The following is a 24,283-nucleotide window of genomic DNA, read 5'->3' as shown; positions in this document are numbered from 1 at the left end:
AATATAAAGCAAAAACTTCACTTTTAGCTCAAGAAAATTTGTACTCTTTGACTTCATATTATGAAACATTGATAACCACATTACTTGTTTTTCCCAAAACAAGATAATGATGTTACTTTGATAAATCATCTAAGTGATAATAATACATGATCGAATATGAGACGTACAGATGGAACCACTATGTGGTGGGACCAACCAAGTGGATTATATTTGGATCCCTGAGGCAATCTTTAACTTTCCTCGGACATTTCTGTCTTTTGGATAACACTTGTAAGGCACGCTGTGGGTGGAAACCCCACAACAGTGGGAAATATCAGATAGGAATGTCATCAAGTATCGAAGGATTGCTAAGAAAAACACAAAAAACGATGACGTGGAACAGTTGAAGGCGTCGATGGAGCTGTTGCCTGTCTAAGGAGAGGATCTCTTTCGCAGATCAAATGCCCAAAAGGATTCGTCATGTCGATCACTCTTTCTCTTCCAATTATTAATCGATTAAATAATAAAGATTAAAAAACTAGAATCCTCCACTACCAGCACCTCAATACTCTGGAATTCAACTGCAAATGGTCGATTTCACGCATTCCTGAATCTGTTTAGTTTATAATTTTAACCAGTGTAGAACCAGTGGTTTGGGTGTGTTGTGTTGTGTTGTGTTGTCACCGTTTAAGGCTACAAGGTTTGTCAAACAGAGAGCATATCGACATCCATTGTAGTGCTGAGAATCCACAAGAAGAAGAAGAAGAAGAAGAAGAAGAAGAAGAAGAAGAAGAAGAAAAATGGAGGTAGGGTTCTTAGGGCTTGGGATTATGGGCAAGGCAATGTCCATGAATCTCCTTCGCAATGGGTTCAAGGTCACTGTCTGGAACAGGACACTCTCTAAGGTTACTATTCGTCTTCTACTCTGATTCTCCACTTTTTGCTCGGTTCGATTTATTTTGTATATTGGTGCCGTGATTATCTGATTTAGTCATATCCTCTTTTTTCTTATGTCTGCTGGCTTGCTGACTATTTGAATCTGTTTTTCTTTTTTTCTTTCTTTTGGGTTTGAAGGTTTTGGGTGTTTATTAGTTCTTGTTATTTCCAACCAGTGGTTGAGGATCAGGTACCTGGATTAGGTGATGGAGAAGATATAGTGGAACATGCATCACATGGGTATCATATTAGATTTTCTGTATTGGAATACCTTTTGTCTATATTCGAATGGCATGGTTGAGACTGAGAGAGTAGCTCTATTAACTCTGTAGTGCGCTCTATTCTCTCCATTCAACTTCTGTGCTAGTCAAAGTTGATAGCTCGAGGTAATTAGATATGGTTTTATCCATAGTATCAGTTTAGGTGTGATTCAATCCCGCCTTCTCTTTGATTTGCATTCCCCGTTTCTTGATTTATAGCTTAACTCAGCTTTATCTCGATTCTTAACTTAATGGGGGTATGATGCATGAATCTTTTTTCTCCAATCTTGGAATTGAATATTCTTTTAGTTGTTGATTCTCAGTTTGTAGGTTGCAGAAAAGTTCCAAACAAAATCTGGCATAGTTATGGATTCTTAGTTTCTTAGGGGGACGTTGCACCCTAAGAAGTTGCCTTTTTTGGGGAATCAGATGTGAAAGTATGGGTGGAGGAGGTTGAGTAAATAGAAGGTAAACCACCGAGGAGTAATATAAAATTTTGCAACATAATAATTAAGACCCCTTAAATTGAGCCACTGGCTGAACCAGTTTTGATCCGGTTCAATTGTTTACTTTTAAAAGGAAAAAAAAAAAACTTGAGTATGGGAAATCTGATATACATAGAAAGTCCTTGATGAGGGTCTAGATTGGGAGGGATCCTACTAGAGAACAGTAGTCAAGATCAACTATGAACTAGCAGGTTTGGCTAGGTCAAGAATGGTTTTTTTCCGGTCAAATTAGGCTTAGTGGGTGAGGATGTTCTTGGGTGGAAGAGAAAAGGGAATAAATCAGATTTTGGATGTAAACCCTGTATGCATTGCTCAACAGCAACAGAACTCTTAGAAAGCAACAGAACTCTTAGAAAACACTCGTATGCGTTAGTCAAAACATTTCTAATTGATAGGGGTTGTATTACATATATAATCCTTTCTAAATTCCTAATTTAGATCATAAAATGACTCCTAATTACTCTAAGAGACTAAATAGCAGTTAAATATTTCTTGCTACTAATCCTGTGTACTAACACTCCCCCAACTTTATTGGCTTATCAGTTAGGCCTGTTACCTCAATAAACTCAAAGTTTAAGGCCTATAGAATCCAACCATGGGTCAAATGAAGTCCATTTGGACAATAAACTGCATTGCCCTTATTTTCTACCAAAATATTTGGACATTTGAACTACTTCTTGTTCTTCTTGAATGACACACTTTTTAAGACTTGGCCATGCCCAATTATATGTTGTACTCATGTGCCAGAAATATCTGGCACTGTCATTTTAAATGTCTTAATTTCCTCTTTGACTATTGGTTTCAAGTTTCAATTATTATTTATTTTCGTATTTATCAGATTGTTTTAAGCACAAACTTTGTTATACACTCACCCACTTGTTCTTCTTTTGGACCGTTGAGGTTAGTGTGTTTTGTACTGAGACACTGTTTGGGTGTTATTTAAAAGTTGACGGCCAACTTTTTCACTTTCTTGTACACTTAAAATCATGTAGTGTGAAGAACTTGTGGAGCATGGTGCCTCCGTTGGAGATACCCCTGCAGCAGTTGTGAAGAAGTGCAAGTACACCATAGCAATGCTATCAGATCCTTCAGCTGCTCTGTCGGTTAGTCATCTGACTTTCATTACTTATTCAAATGAAAACATTTTATTCCTCTTAAGAAAGTCTTGTTGGTATTGCAGGTGATTTTTGACAAGGATGGTGTGCTTGAGCAGATGGGCAGTGGAAAAAGCTACATAGACATGTCAACAGTAGATGCTGATACATCAACCAAGATCAGTGAGGTCTAGGTTAACTTTTAATGCTTTTGCCTTTTTTGTTCTTTTTATTTTTTTTATTATTTTTTTTTTTTGGGGGGGGGGGGGTTTATTTGGTAAATAGCTGTTCCAATAACTTATTCCATTTCTTTTTAAATTTGAGTGCATGTGCTGCATTTTCTTTTGTCACCTTAACACTTTGAGGCCTCTATTAGATTGATTGATTTGTCTTTATTCCCGAGTCTCGAATTCCATGTGGTGAGTTATTTAGTGGTTAAGATAGATACTAAGTATAAATTTTTTACTTGTTACATCCTATTTTGCATGTAATTTCCTTGTAATATCTAAGGATCCTTTCTAGAAGGATTATCTTTAGTGTTGGCCTGGTAGCTAATGGCAAAAAGAGTTTCTTATTCTTCTAGTCAAGTAATCAATTGAATAAAGAGCAAAAGGCACCCAAGCTCTCGGATTTGATGCTTTGGAAAAATTTGCTCTGTGTGAACTGTGCTTCTGTATCAGTGATCAATCTCGCGGTTTTTCTTTTGATAGGAAGGATGGGGTGGGGTGCGAAGCTCATCTATGGAGTTTTCACATTCACTAGCATTATCTTCCAATGCATCCTAATGATTTCTTACCCTGGTGTTTTCAAGATGATTAAGTTAGCTTATAGCTCTAGCTGAAACAAGTATCATTTTTCACTTTAGTATTAAAATGTCTCTTTCTTCTTTTTATTTGTAAATTATTAGGCAATTTCAGAAAAAGGAGGTCGTTTCCTTGAGGGTCCTGTCTCAGGTAGCAAAAAGCCAGCTGAAGACGGTCAATTAGTCATCCTCGCTGCTGGAGAAAAGGTAACAATCTTCATTTTTTATGCTATCATTTCAGTAGGATTGCATGCATTAATTGACACAACCAAAGAGATTGAATACATTGGTTTAATAAAAGGTTTGAAATCCAATGGTGTGGTTTGGGTGACTTTGTGTTGGTTTCAATTGTGTTCCTGCTGTAAAGACCTTCATTCTTTCAGTTAGATCAATATTATTCAGGTATGGCATAAGCTTGGGTTTTCTTTTGTTCCTGTGTATCTACTGTGGAGCCAGACATTTTGAAGTTGCTATGTGGAGGCCCCGTATTAGATAGATCACCGTAGATGTCACCCAGTCTGGAAAAACTTGTATACATGGTGAACTAGTTTTTAATCACATGGATGGCTGAACTAACTGATCCAACATTCAGATAGATAAAGCAGTCTTGGATTGCCAATATTTCAAATTTTATGCGCTGTCTCAGTCATGTGGCCAAAAATCTGGTGTATTTTCTCTCGTGTATTTTGAGCTCTTTGCTCCGCTGCTCATGTTGCAAATCTAATTTTCAAATAAATAGAGGACCATATGGATAATAGATTTCATCTTCATCTTCAGGGGCTAAAATCTGGACTATTACCCACTATTATCAACCTTTTCCCTAACCATTGAAATCCTGACTAAAATTAACACTTTCTTGTTCCACATGCTGTAAACTTTTGGACTGCAAGTCTGGACATGGTGCTAGGATGTTTTATAAGATCTCCACGCATTGTGGACCTAATTTCTAGCAGATACTGAGTTTGTTTATAAGCCTATCTTGGTGACCATGAACCACATTACAATTTATAATATCAGGTGTAGCGGCAGTCTAGAAAGTCAGAACAGCAGGGAGTACAAAGAGAAGAATGAGGAAGAAGGAGAAGAAAATGACGAGAAGGTTAGAGAGAGTTCACATGAACCTCTTCTCCATACACATTGCTTTATTTAATGTCAAGGATCAAATCTCAGTCTGGGAATAATTTCCTAAACTGAGTTGCATAAAAAGTAGAAAGTAGATATTACGCTCGGAAATAGAAACTACTAATACCTGGCAATGGAGTTGCTTGTCAACCAAGCAATAAGGGAGGGGGTAAAACAGTAAAACCTCTTATCACTAATGTGTACATTACACGGGTTATATATCCACTGCATAGTACAACTATTAGCAATGGATAAACATGGTGATGTAAGATAGTGCATAGTCTTGAATTTTATAGGGCTGCAATACAAGGAAAAGGTGGTCAGAAAATGGTAACAATGTATTAGGTTTTAAAGAAATAGAAGAGGTAGGAATGTGAAGCAGTATATAATGTAACTGCACTGTAGGCCGATTTTTGGGTTAGGATTTCTTGGATGAATTCCCGAAAATTAAGGATTCACCCAAAATCTTCTAACTATTAATCTCCAAAATTCAATGGGTTGATCTAAGGTACCAAGGATTAATGATGGAAAGGAATATGGGTTGCTAGGGAAAAGATAGGATTTTTACCAAATTCCCATGGGGAGACTTTGGATAATTATGGTGGGGGTAAGAACTATTTCAAAATTGATATAGGGTGAAAAAGATCAATCTAAAATTAATGTGGGAAGTTCTAATATCAAAAAGCAAATAAGTTGGGATAATTTGGGAAAAGGGAAAATTAAGGGTTTTATCAAATCCTTATGGTTTGGGATTAAACAAGATCTGGTTTGACAAAACTAGATGGGTTGATTAGAGGAAAAGGAAAGGGATAATTTAGTTGGCTCTTGGTAAGGTTTAGGGAAGATTTTGGATGACTTTGGGATTGATCTCTGAAGGAAAGAAAAGATCTTGACAGGAGCTTTGGCAATCTTTCAGTCTTTCTTCTTTTCTTTCCTGTTTTTCAGGTTGCTGCAAGTCAGAAAAGGGAGGGAGGGAGGGAGAATCCAAAGGGAGAGAGGGGTAGTGGCGGTGCTGCAGGGTGGGGTGGGGGGAGGGGTCTAAGAGGATTGTAGGAGGTAGAAGAGGGGCCCTAGGGGGCTGGCAGGGTGGGGGAGGGGGAAATAAGGGGCTGCAATGGGGTGGGGTGGGTTCCTAAGGCTTGTGCAAGAGAGAGAAAGGGGTGGGGAGGGGCTGGAGGTGGGGGCAGGGGCTGGGACTGCTGATGCTTGTAGGCTGCTCTTGGTGACGGAAGGTGCTGGATCTTGAAGCTTGGCTGCTGCAATTGAAGGCAAGAATATCTGAAAATCTACCATGGCCCTCCCAAGAAGGCCACAACCCAATTTCCCAAAAAGATATCAATTCTTTGTTCAATACAGACTAAAGTTCACAACCATAGACTGGTTTATTTGTAGTTTTACAAAAAAGCAAAGAACTTATACTGGGGGACTCTTATCTGGACTCAGCTAAAACTTAGAAACCAGCTTAACTAGGGTTTCCTTTATAAGTTAGGATACCCTGTTTACAACTAAATAACAACCACATAAAATAAAGGAACTCTTCTTGAAATAAAAGACTTAATTATCTACAAGAGTCATTCTTTAAAGAAAGACTCCCAAGGACTCAAGAACTCAACTAACAACTCAAATGAAGACTTTCAAATAAAACTGGACTCTGAAAATCAAATTTAAAATTCTGAAATTAAATTCTAGCAACTAATTAGGGCTGAAATTGACCAAAATACCCCTACTTTAGGGTTCGGCCAGCCCTAGGTGCACCACCTTAGAGTGGCCTTGGGGCCTACAGCAGGTTTCAGCTGGGGGGGGGGGGTGACCCTTGTTCACATCACCGTATATTAAAATTATTCAACACAACATGAAATTTGATTTTGACTTTGAGTTCAAGCCCCCAAAACAAAAAACTATGGTGTGTGGCTCTAGAAGTTCTATAAAATAAGGTATAACTGCAGTAAATTGAGGGAGGAGCTGGATAATATATATTAGAAAAGAAAGCAGAGATTTGAGAACCTGTGAGTGAAGCTTCGTTGCTGCTCCTGTTTTCCTGGTTGTTGCAGATCAGATTTATTAGGAAAAGAAAGTAGATGTTTAAGAGCAGACCAAGGTAATGAGAGGGTGGGAAAAAGAGACTATAAAGAGTAAAGTTATGGTTGATAGAAAGGCAGAAGAATATCTGACTGTGAACAAAATGAGAGAGATGGAAGAGAAGAAAGTATCTAGGTCTTTCCTCCCAGTCGCATAGGTCATTCAGTTCTCCGATGTTGTTCTTAAACATGGAATACTTAATATATGAAATAAGGACTTAATCAGTTGACTTGCTGAATTAGGAAGCTAAAATATAAATTCCTGTATTCCATAAGAAGTTAACCTAGAATCAGTTGATCATTCCAAGGGGGAGAACTGTTTAGGAAAATGGAGATCCTCTGCCTCGTTCTCCTTCCTCTCTGTTTCTCCTCTCTCCCTCTCTGTTCGTCTGATTTATGTCCTCACCTTTGCATCTCGTCTCTCTGCTTCTCCTCACTTGCTCCCAGATCCGATGACTTCCTGACTCAAGTTCTCGTTTCTCCCTGAAGGCGATGGATGAAAGCTCTGATATCCAGGGCTGGGGTTGCTTCTTTTGGCCTCTGTGTCTTCACCCCTTTGTCCTCCCCCTCTGCTCTTCTTGTGTCACTTTATTCTTTCATTTTGTCTTCTCTTTCTTCCCCCTCGCTTCTGCTTCTCCTCCCTCTGTTTCTCGTCATCAATCCCTCTTAGTTCGTCTATTTCTCCTACTCTCCTCCCTCCATTCATCTATCTCTATTCCTCTCCCCCTCTTGTTCATTTCCTCCTCTCTCCCTCACCATTCCTCTGGTTCTCCTCTTCTCTCACCCTCTGTTTGTCTCCTCTTCTCTCCCTCTCTGTTCATGTTTCTCCTCCTCTCTCCTTCTCTGGTGGTCTGTTTTTCCTCTTGTCATGGGAGTTAGGGCTTCCTCTGCTTGTAGGTTCAGTGGGCCTGGCAGATGATTCTTTCTCTCTTCTCCTTTTAGTCTCATCCTCTTGCCTCCTTGATCACTTTCTCTTCCCTTCTTCCTCCTTTTTTCTCGATTTTTGTTGTTCATCTCTTGCCTTCCCTTTGCCTTTGCTTCTCCTCCTCCCACTTACCATCTCCCATTGAACAGGTGGAATCTGTTGCCCGCTGACTCGCCTTGTCTTCTGTGCTTTTTCTGCAACTTCAGTCAATCTGGCAACACTACCAACCATGTTGCCATCTGTGATGCTGCTCCAGTCTTTGCTGTGATGCCCTTTGCAATTGCTGCAATGAAGGGCCCTTTTCATCGAACAGCTGCAATGTCTCTGTGTTTGCTGCATCCAAGGCACCTGTTCATCGAATAAGAAACTACGTGTGTCTAGGTTGGCCTAGTGACCTTGGTTTTTGGTCCATTTTGGTTTAGTGATGTGCTAGTCAGCCTAGTCTTGCTCTTTTTGCTTTTTTGTAAGGCTATGTGCCTCTTGTTGAGACTTTTCCCTTGGTTAGCTTTTGTTATTACCCCTCCCCCTTCGCTCATTTGGCTAATGTATTCTTTATTCACCCCCCTTATCCTCATTTGCTTAATGTATTCTTTATTCTTTATTCATTCCCCCTCTCCCCCACCCCCCCCCCCCCCCAAAAAAAAAATAATAATTAATAAAAAAAAAAAAAAAAAAAAGGAGAAAGAAAGAAGGAAAGGAAGTTAACCCAGGACTCAACTACCTGACTTGTTGAGAAGCTAATGTCTTGCTTCATCAAGAAGCTAATGTTACTTCCTAAGAACCTTACATCTCTATTAGTTTTCATAAACCCTAATGAAACTAAATTACATTTCTTCATCTTGTGCCATTCCTATCTAGCCCCTGCTTAACTAAAAGCCCAAAACAGTATTGAGAGAAGCCTTTCTCCCTGTCATGGCTGTCTTAAACGGGTCCTAAATTGGAGCCTTTGATCTGGTCTTGTCAGATTTCAGCTTGGCCAACCAATGGTTGCATGCTTATTGTGCCAATCAAAGCGCTGTTGCACACTTGATTTGGGATCCATGGGATGGAATTTGTGATTTCCATCTGACTTGTCAAGTCTCAGTTTCAAACGGAGAATAGTGGCTTGGAATGTTAATTCAGAAACCCCTTGCTGGAACAGATTTTTGTTTGTTTGACTGGCAAAATAGTGTTGGTACTCTGCTCTTGTGAATGTATAACTGTCTAACATTTGAAACTTCACACTGCACCAGATGAGAGTGACAGTTTTTCTTTAAATTTGACCATTTTATGGAATGTAGGTCTCAAATTGACAAATTTTATTTCGTTTAATTTCCTAATAAAGCCTTCATAAGTTTCAGTAATTTGATCCTCCTAAGATCAGATATAAATATGAGATGCTTAATCTGATATTTAAGACATTCTATTTTGTTGTGTGAGTTTGAATTGCTTACAGTTCAAATCTGTTAACAGTCATCCATTTTTAACTTGTGGTTTATCTTTGGTTGTATAGATTTTTATGATGGAGATTAAGGGCATAATAAAAAAAAAAAAAAATGTTGGTACCTCTGTGTTAATTTTTAATGTTCATTGTCAATGTGGATATCTGTTAGGTACTATGTATTGCACTCTGTGTCATCTAAATCTCTCCAATATTTCTAATGCATCTTTCTAATCTGTTGCAATTGCAGTCCTTATATGATGAAATCATCCCTGCTTTTGATATCATGGGAAAGAAGTCTTTCTTTTTGGGGCAGGTCGGCAATGGGGCAAAGATGAAACTTGTGGTAAACATGATAATGGGCAGGTAATGGAATCTTAAGCTGAGGCTGAGTTCTTCTTGTTGTTGCCAATGGAATTTTGAGGTGAACATAGTTTACTGAAGGCTGCATTAATTTTCTGGAGCAATTAGAGGATAGAAAGTGGAATGAATATTGTGATATATGTAGCATATTAGATTCTTGTAAACAGTCTCTGTGGAAACAGGGGGAAGGCTGTGTGCACCTGAACCTCCCCAGACCCTGCTAAATGTGGGAGCCTTGTGCACTGAATAAACCTTTTTATAGTATGTTAGCTTAGGAAATATAGAATGGTAGTTGGAAATGGAAGTTTGTTTAACACCCCCCCCCCCCCCAAAAAAAAAAAAAAAAAAAAAAAAAAAAAAAAAAAAGAAAGAAAAAGGGGACACTATTTTTGCTATGGCAATATGAAAACCAGATTAGAAAAATAACGGAAAGAGTCACTCTCACTGTTTATCATATAACCTAAGCATCATAGCCTTGTTATTGAATTCTGTCACTTTTCTTTTGGATAGTGGAGAACGAAGTCTGTAATTACAACCAGCTTTACGATAATTTCACCTTATAAGAACTAGGATAACAAGTGGCCTTTTTCTGCGTCTTCACGTCAATCTCAGCTTATTTAGCTTACCGGTTCTCACAGGATTTGGCCTTGATGGTCCAACTTGAATAATATGTCTGCCTCTTTCTCATTGAAGTTTCTTTTCTATGTTTTGTTTATGTTTCTTCTTTTAGAAACCTCTTTCCCTTCATTTGAGGGGCTTCTAGTTTTCGTAGTCGATTTGTCATCCTAAAGGACCTAAACACAAAAAGAGATAGTGAATGTGATGGGAACCATGATAGGGCCCTGTGGTAAGAAAGAGAGTGAGGAGAGAGCTACCATAACTAACAAAAGGTGTTACAAAATAGAGGGAATTATGTGAGGATGGGTATTGGTTATTGTATTGAGGTTTGGTCAGCCATTGGCTGAGGGCACATTTGGTGGAAGGGGTGATTGACACCATCAAAACCAGGTTTATCTTAGTTTCTTGCTGTAATTCTTATTTCAAGTAATTCTCTATCATTTTGGATAGGAGGGTACCTATCAAATTGGTATCAGAGCGCATTCGATCCGAGGGAAGATAGATGGAGGCTGGATTGTCCATATTTTCCATTGAAGGTGCACAAGAATGGATTGCAGAGGTAATACGCTTCTGTTGGGCAAACCAAATTGAGTATAATTATCGATTGGATGTGGCTCTCCAACATCTAGAAGGGTATGTATTGGAGTGGGTTTACTGGAGAAAATGGCCGGAATTCGATTGGAAAAGTTTCAAGGAAGCCCTACAACTTTGATTTTGGCGAAGGAAAGATGTCAAATCTCATTTGGAGTTGGACGCTGCCCAAAGGGAGAGGGAAGGAAGGGCTGTGAAAGTCATATAGTCATGGTTCAAAGGAATGATTGAACGTAAGAGGTTTTCAAAAACCAAGTTTGCAACCATTGTGTTGCAAAAGGAGATTCAAGCCTTGCTAATGGCGAAGTAACGCCGTATTAAAAAGGGAGTCGGCACTCCAGCTAAGCTTCAAAGATTCAGAGGGAGTAGCAGCTGGGTGTAGATTTAGAGAAGAGAAGCTTATTGAGGGAGAAAAACAAAGTGACTAACAGTCGAGTTCTTTGCGAAAATGATGAGGTGAGGCGTGATGCAAAAGAAGATGAAGAGATTGAGAGAATTGGAGAGACAATGGGGAAAGGCCGGATTAGTGAGGAGTTCGGCTAGGTGGCGCAATCTCTGACAAAGTCTCCATGGTGGAGGGCAGAGACGACAGCAAGGGGAGGTGGACGGCTACCTAATGGGAAGCGAGGGAAACATGTTGTGACATGGGGGCGATTATTGAGAGACTCCATTACTTGCTCTAACCACTTCTATTTGGCCACGACTCAAGGGGCATAGTCAGTTGCAAATTCAATGGCTAGGTTTTCTACTGCAGGAGAAGAGAAGGAGAAGAGGAAGAAGGTGGACTGGCCCAAACAATTGGCCTAGTGAACCGAACTAGGGATGTGGGCTTGGCCAGCAACAAAGGCTCATAAATGGGTTTTTAAAAAAAGCTCTTAGCTCAGCCCATATAGTGGGCTAGGAAGCACATTGGTGGGGGCCCAGTCCATCTTTTTATTTCGCATTCCAATCCAGCGCCACAATAATAAAAGCCCAACTAACACGCATGGACTGACCATCAGCTCGAGGACCAACACGACCCATGGAATCAAACCAATCTTGGTTCAACCGAACCAATGGTTGCTTAGACCATCTTATTCAACCTCCATACTTCACGCAGAAGCTTCAGGTGTGTCAGAAGGGCTTTCTTGATTGGTGAACCAGCGCTTCTAGAGGCCGATAGCGGTGGAGTAAATTGTTGCCTACATTCTGAATACAACCATATTCAGGTAAAGATTATCTTTTCTTTTCGTTTGAAACCTTGGCATAGATCTAAGTTACGATCATACCATAGAGATCCAGGTGAAAAAGAAAGGAAAAAAGGCTAATTTTAGTTTTTTAGCAGTCTGGGGAATGGAAACGGAATTTCCTTTTGGTTCTCCGTGACGCCACTCATCATCGAAGACAACCCCAGTGCACTGGAGGTCATTGGTGACTTCACCATGGTTTTTGCTCACCAGAAAGGTTTTTAAATTGACTTCCATACCGGAATTTGGGCGGACATAGCCTCTAAATTTTTGTCTCTTCTTGGTCTTTTTGTAATCCTCTTCTGATCAAGCCGCACGACCTTATCCTAGGATTGATCATTGGCTATTGGGTTAGTGTCTAAAACCCTCAATTTGGAGCATAGGGTTTGTGGATGCCAGGTTGGTTCCCATCTACCCGGCTTTGGTGGGGTACTGAAGAGAGGGGACCTTGATCCTTCTTTCGAGGTGGTGGTGAAGACTGGATGGCATCGAAAATTATAAGTTATTGGAGGTATTAGACACTAGTTGTATCCCTGGAAATGGGTCTGCTATTGGGCTTCTGAGAATGTTGCTAAGTTGGCTTGGCTGTGTGGCATGCATGTGAGGATCAAGTTCCTAATTTTCCTTCACCTTGAGGACAACGTGAATTTCGAGGGGCTGGTAATGATAGGGCCTTGGGGTGAGAAAGAGAGTGAGGGGAGAGATACCATAACAAACAAAAGGTGTTATAAATAGAGGGAATTATGTGAGGATGGGTATTTGATAAGCCCCTTGTATCACGAGTCTACACTCGATAGCGTGGAAAGCAAATCCCTAAAATCTAAGGAAGGAAACGATTGAAAGATTTGAAGAGTCATATTACATTTAGGTTACTTTTTAGGATTAGATTCGAAGAGTCCTATTCAAATTAGGATTAGATTTGAAGAGTCCTATTCGAATTGGGATGATTCTGTTAATTAATACTGTAGGAACCAAATTGCTATAAATAGGGGGAAGGAAGAGTAGAAGAGACATGTTTTGAGTTATTGGGGAAGTTTAGGTGGGAGCTATTGCTCTTGGGTAGCCGTAGGATTCACCTATTGCTAGTAGTGTGTATTGTTTCTTATTCAACTTTTATTCAAGGTCCATTATTATTATCATCTTCTTGAGTTATTCCATCTTTGTTAAGTTGCCTCAACCAGGTACTTATTAATTTGGGTATCAGAGCCATTGATTTCAGGGGAATGGTAAAGAGCCGAATGGAGCAAAGGGTAGAGGAATTGGAAAGTATCGTGAAAGAGATTCAAGGTCAAGTTGGACTCTTGGCACAACACATAGAAAAAGGAGAAAAGGCGAATGACAATTTCAGAGAGGAATTAAGGGTCATGCTGTTGAAAGGAAAATCAGCAGAGATGCATACCTTAATACCGGAGGTGAATGAAAACGAAGGAACTCCAGATTACAGCGAGCGAACAATTGAACCAGAGAAATCAAGAGACTTCCTTCCTAGACATCTTGAGATGCCGATTTTCATGGGGGAAGATCCGATGGGGTGGATTGCACGGGCTGAGAGGTACTTTGACCTGTACAAACTGAGCGATGTAGAGAAACTTAGAACTGCAACTCTTTGTTTTGAAGGTGCGGCACTGGGATGGATACGCTTCCGAGAATTGCAGCAACCATTGTCATCGTGGAGAAACTTGAAAGAATCGATGATCCATCGATTTAACTCAGCACAACTGAAGACTCCCCAAGAAGCGTTGATTAATCAATCATAAGCAAAGTGGGACATTTGCAGCATATAAAGAAGGGTTTGAGAAATTAGCAGCAGCAACCGGAGCGGTAGATGAAGAATGGTTGAAAGGGGTGTTTTTCGTTGGCTTAAACGAAGAAGTGAGGGCGGAGGTAAGATTATTTGGCCTCACCAATTTGGGCCAAATAATGGACCTGGCCCAAGACGTGGAGGACAAAAATAGAGTGGGGAAAAATAAGAAATCTTTTTTTTCCTAGCCCACTCAATCGGCCCAAAATTTAACCTCACGTTTTATTAACTTCAGCCCACCCAACACCAATATTAGAGGAACCAATATGGTTCAGGGAACTGGAATGAACCAAAGCTTTAACAGCTCGGTTTGCCCAAACCAAAGAAGTGAACCCTCGTCTTCCTCTTCACAATCTCAACCTACAACCACAGCGGCGACGGTGAACTCAAGACGCTTACGATGGCTATCCCAGGAAGAAATCAAAGATAAAATGGACAAAGGGGTATGTTTCAGGTGTGATGCTCCATACTCCAAAGGCCACCGATGCCCTCTGAAGCAACTAAGGTTGCTGTTACTCCACGACGATGATAATCCAGAAGTTGCAGCAGCGGAAGGAGTGATCGATGACGACAATATGACGGTCGAAATGGAGCCAATGCTTGAGACGGAACTCTCACATACTTATTTGGTGGGAATCGATTCACCACATACCCTGAAACTAACGGGACAGATAAATGGCTGTGAAGTCATCGTTTTGATCGATTGTGGTGTAACGCACAATTTCTTCGCTTAAGAGTTGGTGGAGCCGTTGGGATTGGTAATCCAGAAAACAAAATTTTAGGTTGCTTTGGGCGATGGAACGATTAGCAAAGGTACGGGGATCTATCGACAGATTCCGATTCAATTGGGTGGTGAGGTCTTTGTACAAAATTTTTACCCTTTCAATTTGGGTAGCATTGATATAATCTTGGGCGTAGAATGGTTGCAGACACTCGGGGAGGTACGCAGTAATTGGCGTTTGAGAACCATGAACTTTGAGTGGCAAGGACGACCCGTGAAACTAAATGGGGATCCGACTTTGGTGCGATTGGAAACAACATTGAAAAGTGTGCTACATTCTATTCAAGTAGGTGGTGATGGCTACTGGCTGCAGCCTTAGCATCCCGACGGAGACGATATAGAGGTACACCGAGTACAAGGAGTATCAAATTTATTAACCGACTTTTCTCAACTATTTGCTAGAACCAACTGAACTGCCACCAAGAAGGAAGCAAGACCACCGGATACGGCTAGCTGAGAAAAGTAACCCACCTAATATTTGACCCTATCGTTACTCACACTCAAAAAAACGAGGTCGAAAGGTTGGTACAGGAAATGTTAACAGCAGGATTGGTATGGCCTAGTGTGAGTCCTTACTCCAGTCCAGTATTGTTGGTTCGAAAGAAGGATGGCGGATGGCGTTTCTGCGTGGATTATCGTGCCTTGAATAAACTCACGCTTCTTGACAAGTTCCCCATTCTTGCAATTGACGAACTATTGGATGAGTTGGGCGGAGCCACAGTGTTCACCAAACTTGATTTGAGAGCAGGATACCACCAGATCAGAATGACGGAAGGTGATGAGGAAAAGACGGCTTTTCGTACCCATAATGGGCATTACGAGTTCCTGGTGATGCCATTTGGGCTTTCTAATGCTTCGGCCACATTTCAATCACTCATGAATGAGGTATTTCGAGAATATTTGTGAAAATTTATTTTGGTGTTCTTTGACGATATCTTGGTGTATAGCAGGACCATGGAGGAACATGTGGGTCATTTGCGAACCACCTTTATACTTCTCACACAGTACCACCTCGTTGTCAACCGAAAAAAATGCATGTTTGGGGTTGCTACACTGGAGTATTTAGGGCACATCATATCTAAAGACGGAGTTGGTGCGGATCCACGAAAGATCAAGTGCATGGTGGAGTGGCCCCAACCCGCCAATCTTAAAACCTTGCGAGGGTTTTTAGGTTTAACCGGGTATTACCGCAGATTCGTCCAAGATTATGGAAAGATTGCCGCTCCGCTTACTAACTTATTGAGGAAAGATGCATTTTAGTGGAGTAAAGAGGCAACAACACCGTTTAACGCCCTCAAGACAGCAATGACAACCGTTCCAGTATTGGTTATGCCATATTTCACAAAGGAGTTTTTGGTGGAGACTGATGCTTCAAGTTTTGGGCTGGGTGTGGTTTTGATGCAAGATGGCCACCCCATTGCCTACTGGAGCCAAGTGTTGTCCCCTCGCGCACAAACCAAGTCGGTCTATGAGAAAGAACTAATGGCAATTGTGCTAGCTATCCAGAAATGGCGTCACTACTTGATGGGGAGACATTTCAAAGTACGAACTGATCAAAAGAGTTTGAAATATTTGCTGGAACAACGCATTGTGTCTACTGATCAACAGAAGTGGATCTTAAAGCTTTTGGGATTTGATTTTGAGATATTGTATCGACCGGGCAGCGAAAACAAAGCCGCCGACGCTCTCTCGCAACGGTTAGAGGATGATAAGCAGCTTCTCTCTATGACAACAACAACTTGCCAGGAAAGTGAGGGTTTAGATGCGGCAGTTCACGCTCAGAGCGTTACTAGAAAATTATTCAGGCCTTGCTGAAAGGATCCCAAGACTATCCTAACTATCATCTCCAACAAGGAACATTACTCTATAAAAATAGGTTAGTCATCCCTGAAGTATCTCCTTTAATTCCCAAATTATTGTCCGAATATCACTCCACCCCAGTTGGTGGGCATTCAAGGTTTTGCGGACCTACAAGCGATTGACGGATGTGGTCTATTGGGTGGGAATGAAGGCTGCTGTTTGAGACTTTGTGGGTAATTGTGATGCCCGTCAGCGCAGTAAATACTTGGCTATGAAACCCGCAGGTCTCCTTCAACCGCTGCCAATTTTGGAACGCATTTGGGAGGATATTAGTATGGATTTTATTGGTGGCTTACCCAAGACTAAAGGCGGGGACACAGTGCTGGTGGTAGTGGATCGTCTCACCAAATACGCCCATTTCCTTGCTCTTTCACACCCTTACTCTGCTAAGGAAGTGGCTGCATCATTCACTAGGGAAGTTATCCGCTTGCATGGATTTCCGCGATTGTCTCAGATCGCGATCGTGTCTTCCTTAGTCACTATTCAAGCTAGCAGGCACCCACCTGAAGTATAGCAGCGCCTATCATCCACAAACCGATGGCCAAACAGAAGTGGTGAATCGCAGCCTTGAAATTTACTTACGTTGTTTTTGTGCTCGCCAACCAAAGGATTGGATTACTTGGTTACCTTGGGCGGAGTATTGGTACAACATGACATTCAATTCAGCCACTAAAATGTCTCCATTCCAGATTGTATATGGCCGTGAACCGCCTTCACTTTTGCGTTGGGAAGATGGCCGGTCCAAGGTTGATGATGTTGTTGTGTTCCTTCGTGAGCGAAATTGAGTATTGGATGATCTCAAATCTAATCTCCGGGTGGCCCAAGAACAGATGCGCGCCACCGCTAGTCCCAATCGCCCGAGAGGTGCACTACAGGGTGGGGGATGAGGTCTTTCTTAAGCTCCAGCCTTATCGTTTTCAGAAACTTGCCAACCACCCAAACGAAAAGCTAAGCCATCGTTTCTACGGGCCATACCAAATCATAGAGCAAGTGGGCGTCGCGGCTTATCGGTTACAGTTACCAGAGGGGACTCGCATCCACCCTGTGTTTTACGATTCGCAGTTAAAACCAGCAGTTGGTCAACACATGGTCCCCCAGCCTCTTTCCTCATGTTTGCTAGAGAATGGCGAGTTACATCCCACACCAGAACAATTGCTTAGCATTCGCTTCTTTGCCCAGGGGGTTTTGGAAGTTTTGATTCAATGGAAAGGACTGCCTCCTTGTGAAAATACTTGGGAAACTTATGATGAGATGGAGTCCCACTTTCCAGATTTTCACCTTGAGGACAAGGTGAAACTATTGGAGGGGAGTATTGATAAGCCCCTTGTATCACGAGTCTACACTCGATAACATGGAAAGCAAATCCCTAAAATCTAGGGAAGGAAACGATTGAAAGATTTGAAGAGTCATATTACATTTAGGTTACTTTTTAGGATTAGATTCGAAGAATCCTATTCGAATTAGGATTAGATTTGAAGAGTCCTATTCGAATTGGGATGATTCTGTTAATTAATACTGTAGGAACCAAATTGCTATAAATAGGGGGAAGGAAGAGTAGAAGAGACAAGTTTTGAGTTATTGGGGAAGTTTAGGTGAGAGCTATTGCTCTTGGGTAGCCATAGGATTCACCTACTGCTAGTAGTGTGTATTGTTTCTTATTCAACTTTTATTCAGGGTCCATTATTATTATCATCTTCTTGAGTTATTCCATCTTTGTTAAGTTGCCTCAACCAAGTACTAATCAATATTGGTTATTGTATTGAGGTTTGGGCAGCCTTTGGTTGAGGGCACCATTTGGTGTAGGGGGTGACTGGCACTATCAAAACCAGGTTTATCTTAGCTTCTTGCTGTAATTCTTATTTGAAGTAATTCTATATCAGCTCAGATAGGAGTGTTCCTATCAAATTGGATCTAGGGTTTGACTGAATGATGTAATGCCCTAGATCTGAGCTCACTCCTAGATCCTCTTCCCCAAGAATCAGCAATATCTTAGGGCTGGAATGCCCTTCAGTGGAGGGTTTCTGACAAATTCTAGTGGTGCAAGTGTTGGGCTAGGGCTAGGGTAGCTTTCAGCCAGGCTTAGGGGTTTAGGTTTTTGTGTGTGTTTCCAAGCTTGTTTCCTTGCATTTTAATTGTTTCGGGTCCGAAATTTAGGTTAGGGTTTGGAGAATTCTAGGGTTAGGGATTGATGTGAGAAACTAAATTGCGGAATTTTTACGGTTTAAAAGGAAGGGGGAAGGCTGAAAACTAGAATCAAAGGAAGGGTTAGGGCAGGGGATTCTAATTTCCTAATAGGGTAGGATCTTAGGTAGGGATAGCCTAGGTTTTAGGTTTGATCTTACAAAATTTTAAATTTGGAATTTCAAGAAGATGCTGCTGGTTTGTAAAGGAGAAGAGAAGAAGCAAAACTATAGGGGAAGGGCTGGGATGATAAACTAGGGCGAGGGGAGGGGATTAGGCACTAGAGGTGGGGGGAGAGATCCTAAGGCTGCCGAGGGGTTGGAAGGGGATGGGGGTAGTCTGTGAGGGGGGAGAGGGACTGAGATTCCAAAATTAGGGTTAGAGGGGTGGGGGAGGACTTGCAAGTGAGAGAAAGAGAGGAAGGGGGAATGGGGTGGTACATACTTGGGATCTCATTAGGACTGCTGAACTTGAAGAAATGCTGGAATTAATGAAAAATTGTGGAATTCTCATAGTTGAAGTAGCCGCAGCTCTCTCTAGGGAACCCGCGACCTCTCTAGCTTGCCTCCAAAACTCATTCAATATTTTATTCATCATATCTACTTTTTGGTTACCAGGTTTGAAGGTTTATTTATAACTTACTAAAAGAAATTAGACTGGGACTTGACTTTAGAAAAGAAACCAAACTTGGACTCTAACTTGCAACTCAAATCAAACTAAAACTCTTAAGACTTTAAGTCACTTGAAACCTTCATAACTTAAACTACAGGAGTCCAATTTGAATTGTAAGAGAGTAGATGTAGATCCCTTGCAAGGAGTAGGACAGCTCTAGTGGATTCCTTCACAAACTAAAATCCTACGCCAGTCAGGACTCTTTAATAACTTGTAAAATAAGGACTCAAATTTAAGAATAAAAGTAGCTGTAGGATCTCACAAATGTAATGTACCCAATTATACTCTTAACTTGGACTGAATGAAAAAATCTTGCAAAATGACCAAAATACCCTGGTGGTACTAGGGTTAGTGGGGTCCAGGGGAGCAACCCAAGGTTCTGTTTCAGCCCTGAATGTGGTTTACATTAGAATGGCATGCATCTAGTCTTACGGAACAGAGCCATTAACAGACTAGAGAATGAGTTGAACAGATAAAATTTAGTAAGCGTGAAAATATGAATGACAAGGTTTGAATGTTGTAGAGCTCAACTTAGCATCAGTATATCTTTACTGGAATATTCGATCCAATTCCGTGCTATATATGTTATGAGAAAATTTCCAATATTGCTAATATTCTTTCAAGTCATGATCTACTGAGCAATGGGATGAGTTAATACAATATATCTTCTTCTCCCTAGAACCTGCAGGAAAAGTGAATGTTTAGCCTGTTGTCTCTGTTGTTTGGGTATTTTTATAAGATTCATAGTTCTTGCACTTGACTGGTGATGTGGTTGGTAATGCACTGATGATACTGGAAAGGTGTAAGATCTGTTTGGCCTCAAACTAGCATTTTTCTGTCATAGGATAGAAATCTAAATCATTAACATTTTAACACTATTTGTGGTCTTAAAGAGAAAATTATAGCCGGCTGCCTGGAGAGGACAAATGTTTGTCCTTCAATATATGTTTACTTGAACTCTATCGACCTTTGCACCCCCTTCCTCTTGGGGATTTTCCCCAAATGTATATACTTGGTAAACTTTTTCGATGAAATCACAATTACTGAATGGAAGTTATGTTCCCTGCAGCATGATGAATGCATTTTCTGAGGGCCTGGTCCTTTCTGACAGGAGTGGATTGAGCCAGCAAACACTTCTTGAAGTATTGGTAAGGGAAAAAAAGATGGTAGAGCTCTATTGGAGCTTCTGTTGATAGGGAACCTTACTGTCCATTTTGGATCTTTGTAGGAATTGGGTGCAATTGCTACTCCAATGTTCAAGATGAAAGGACCAGCTATGATCCAGAACAATTATGCCCCTGCTTTTCCTCTGAAGCATCAACAGAAGGATATGAGATTAGCTCTTTTGCTTGGAGACCAAAATGCAGTGCCAATGCCTGTAGCTGCAGCTGCCAACGAGGTTTGTCTCATTCTTCAATCTCTTTTTTCTGCTTGACTTTGCTGTCACGGATCAGTATAGGAAAACTATCAGCGACGCTTGTGTATTTAGAAGAGAATTAAATCCTGTAATCAGTACAAAACAAAACATTGAAATGAGGGCAAATGGGTGGTTTGTTATGTTAGGCAACCTATATCAGAGGTAATTTCAGCACTCTTACAAATAAAGAAAGAGAAGGGGGTTGATGAAAAGTTTGGATGGGAATGAGGGGGTGTTGTTACAGTGAAACAGAATACTGGGTTATGGGGTTAGGGAACTTTACATGGAAACAGAAAATATTTGAAGATGAAGGATGAGAAGCAAAAAAATGGTACCACCCTCGCTGCCCGCACTTAAATAGTGCTTTACCCTGAGATGTCCAATCATCTACCGCGCCTCAACACATTCCAGGTAGAACCGTCTAGCTCTGGGTTTGAGTGGGATTTCACCAAAAAAAGAAAAAGTGGAGAGAGAAGAAGAGAGATGATGGAGAAAGGAAGCATGCATGTCACCGACTAGTAGACCTTGCCTTGGTGTCTCCAGGTTCCACTTTTCAGTTCATTCTTCAATTCAAAGTCCCACTAGAGTACATGGATATATGTGAGAAAATAGAAGTCCTAAAATATCTTAACTAGGACACTAAAATAAACTCATAAAAATCTCCCACTTAAGTCTCTGAGAAAACATAGAAGATTACATATTATTGCAAAATAGAAAGAGATCATTATAAAATTTGAAGTACTTGCTATTGTGAAATGTTGTGGCTGTTTCCTACTAGGTGTAGGAGTTGTATTGACTATTTCCTTGTGTATTTTGTCCATTTCTGTGCATTGTTGCACCATTTGGTATGCGTCCCTGAAACAATAGATCTCTTTAAATCACCCACTTGATCATTTACCTGACACCGATACCTTTACCTTTCCTTTTTCTGATTTTATATTGTTATTGACCAATAGTTTTATTTCACTTTCTCCTTTGGATCTCCATAGAATGCAGTTAGGCAGATATAATCCTTCACCTCTCTAACTACACCTCAAACTCACCCTTGCTGCATCCTGCCACCAGGTTCACCCACCTTGTAAATGCCACCCCTGAGCCTCCCCTGCCATTAGGACCTCTTCTAGTCCTTTTACAATACCTACCTGGTGTCTTGATGAGTAATGCAGCCATTACTATGTCATTGTTTTTAGTAAGCTTCTAAGCTATAGAACTAATATTTCCTACTCATTGATTTCCCCACCCCTTATAATAAGTTCGCTGTCTTCTTTTGAGCTCATCAGTTATCACCTTATCATAGTATAAATTATCTGACCTTTCTCATGATCAGAGTTAAGAAACATATATCCATAACCAGTAATATATGTTGTGTGGTTAGGCTTTCTCCTGGTGTGATCTTCAAGTCCTTTGCAAAACAGCCTATTAGTCCTTATTAAAAATACATGTGTTTGGCTATTATGATGTTTTCAGGTTATGTACTAGCATAGATAAATCATAAGCCACATCAAAATCTAAATCTGAAATCCCCTCTTAATCTTGTCTCTAAATCATATCCTCCATGTGCTCCTTCATAGCCTCTACAATCTCTCCCAACATAGACAGTTTGCCCCCAATTATAATCTTTGCTCCTTGTCTATGATATTGCAGTAGGTCCATCCATATGGTTCTAAAAAATATATCTTGCCACTTCCATCCAGTCTTATTTGGGATGTTAAGTGCTGATGATATTGACAACCTTTATGATCTTCCCACCTCCCTAAATATGTGTGTTTTTTTGTTTTTGTTTTTTTGGTTGGGTTGGGGGGTGGGGGGTGGCTATAAGATCAGCATTATAAAATTAAACAGAGAACATTAATCCATGGATTAGCATCTATGCATACCTAGAAGATACAAATACAAGAAAGACACACATGAATGGATGCTGACTAGTTTAAGTTTTTAATTATCTTGTCATATGACTTGGTTTAGAGGTCTTCTATTTACTAGAGTATTGTTGAACTGCATTTGTCATGATTGTAATGAACTAATGATCCCAAATCAACTCAGAGAAAAATCACTTCAGGGAGAGTTATATTTCCTTGTATTGTAGTAAAGGTGTATTAGGATGAAAGGATATGCTATTTAATCCTTGTGGTATGAAGATTCTTGAGAGAGAGGTCTTCTGTGCTGTAATGCTAATGAACTGAGAATATTGCTTTGGTTGTATATTCTTTATAATTAATTTATTTGTGTATTGTTTCTAGGCATTCAAGAAAGCAAGAAGCATGGGATTTGGGGACCATGACTTCTCGGCGGTCTATGAGACAGTGAAGAATTTAGGAGATTCTAAGTAATAATACAATTGGCAAGAGTAAAGTTGGTGAAAAGAGATGGAGAGACTATTTTTACTTAAGATCTTGTTTGTGATGGCTCCTAATACTGGGATTGAAGCCCCTTTATGTGACAAGACAAATCTAACATCCATTTTTATGGATGCATCGATATTTATGTTATATCAGGCATATAATTTGTTATATCGATCGTAAAAGTTGAGGTTGAGACCTAATAAGGCTAATATTTGACACCAAGGAAATGGAGTAAATGTCTGTCTGATTTGTTTTTGAAGGAAGATACCAATTTTCTTCTCCATTAATGAAACTTGACATTTGACAAGAAAATGTGATCTCCCCTCAAACCTCTTTATGTATTGTAATATAAAAGAAAGAACAAAGCAAATAAAGAAACACAATTTAGCCCTTCTTCCAACTTCTACTGGATGAAGTGCATATCAACTTACAACATGCTTGATATACCAGATTATGAGCAATGCTGGTGACTGCCTAGTTATTGCAATATTATATCATAAAGAGACAAACAAGAATGCCTAGGTCTTATAAGAGACCAATGAGCCATAGCAAATAACTAATTCCATGTCATGGCAAGAAACTCTACTTCAACCCTTGTACAGGGCCGCAGTATTATGCTGCTTTCTGTGCTGAGTAACAAGATTCCTGCATACAAAGTTACAATACTTTTGAGATGGACTTTTTGTTGGGAGACTAAGCCAAATTGACATCAATATAATTTTTTTTTCGGAAGCTGAGGTTCATCTGGGCAAACTTGCGCGCACCTTGATTACATCCTAGGGGGGGACGCTGTTTGCAAGGATTGAACTCATGACCTCTCCACTGAGAAGTATGGATCTCTACCACTCTAAGAATCCTGCATTGGCCTATATAAGCCTAAATTTGAAGATGATTGTAAGAGACAAGAGAATGCCTTCTCTAGTCGTATACATGAGAAGTTAATCAATTTTCCAGTTAACCTTTGACAGCAACCTTCAATAACAGGTTCACCCAATCACCCTCCTATGCTTTGGGAAAAATATTAATTAGCAGCAATATGACTATCTAAAGGATGACATTCTAATAGACCAACTTTAGCCCAAGCTCGCCGGGCCGAAATACTTAACAATACAAACAGAGACTATTGTAAACAATATATCTAAGAATCTTACAATACCACAGAACAGAGAAATGAAATAGGAGAACTCTAGGAAAGGAGGCTGTTACAAGCACCAGAAGGGGCAGAGGAGAGAAGGACCTCAATGCTTCTGAAGGGAGGGGGTACCCTCAAGTCATCTGGAGTCTGCAGACTTAATTGGCTCTTGAATCC

The 24,283-nt window shown here is 40.4% G+C and overlaps 1 protein-coding gene across 1 annotated transcript; it reads left to right on the top strand.

The window, feature by feature from the left end:
• Positions 1-360: 360 nt before the first annotated feature.
• GLYR1 (glyoxylate reductase 1) lies at positions 361-23,142 on the top strand. Its single transcript, XM_089150252.1, has 8 exons — positions 361-884; positions 2,674-2,784; positions 2,862-2,963; positions 3,683-3,784; positions 9,373-9,488; positions 20,285-20,363; positions 20,444-20,614; positions 22,873-23,142. Exons 1-8 carry the CDS (start codon positions 780-782, stop codon positions 22,960-22,962), a joined length of 876 nt encoding a protein of 291 aa, XP_089006378.1. The 5' UTR covers positions 361-779; the 3' UTR covers positions 22,963-23,142.
• Positions 23,143-24,283: the final 1,141 nt, after the last annotated feature.

Source organism: Hakea prostrata, chromosome 3 (genome assembly GCF_041222555.1).
Source record: "Hakea prostrata isolate BN-2017 chromosome 3, UWA_Hpros_2, whole genome shotgun sequence".
NCBI classification, from domain to species: Eukaryota; Viridiplantae; Streptophyta; class Magnoliopsida; order Proteales; family Proteaceae; genus Hakea; species Hakea prostrata.
Note: the sequence above shows the minus strand (reverse complement) of the source record. Positions and strands in the feature narration are given on the sequence as shown.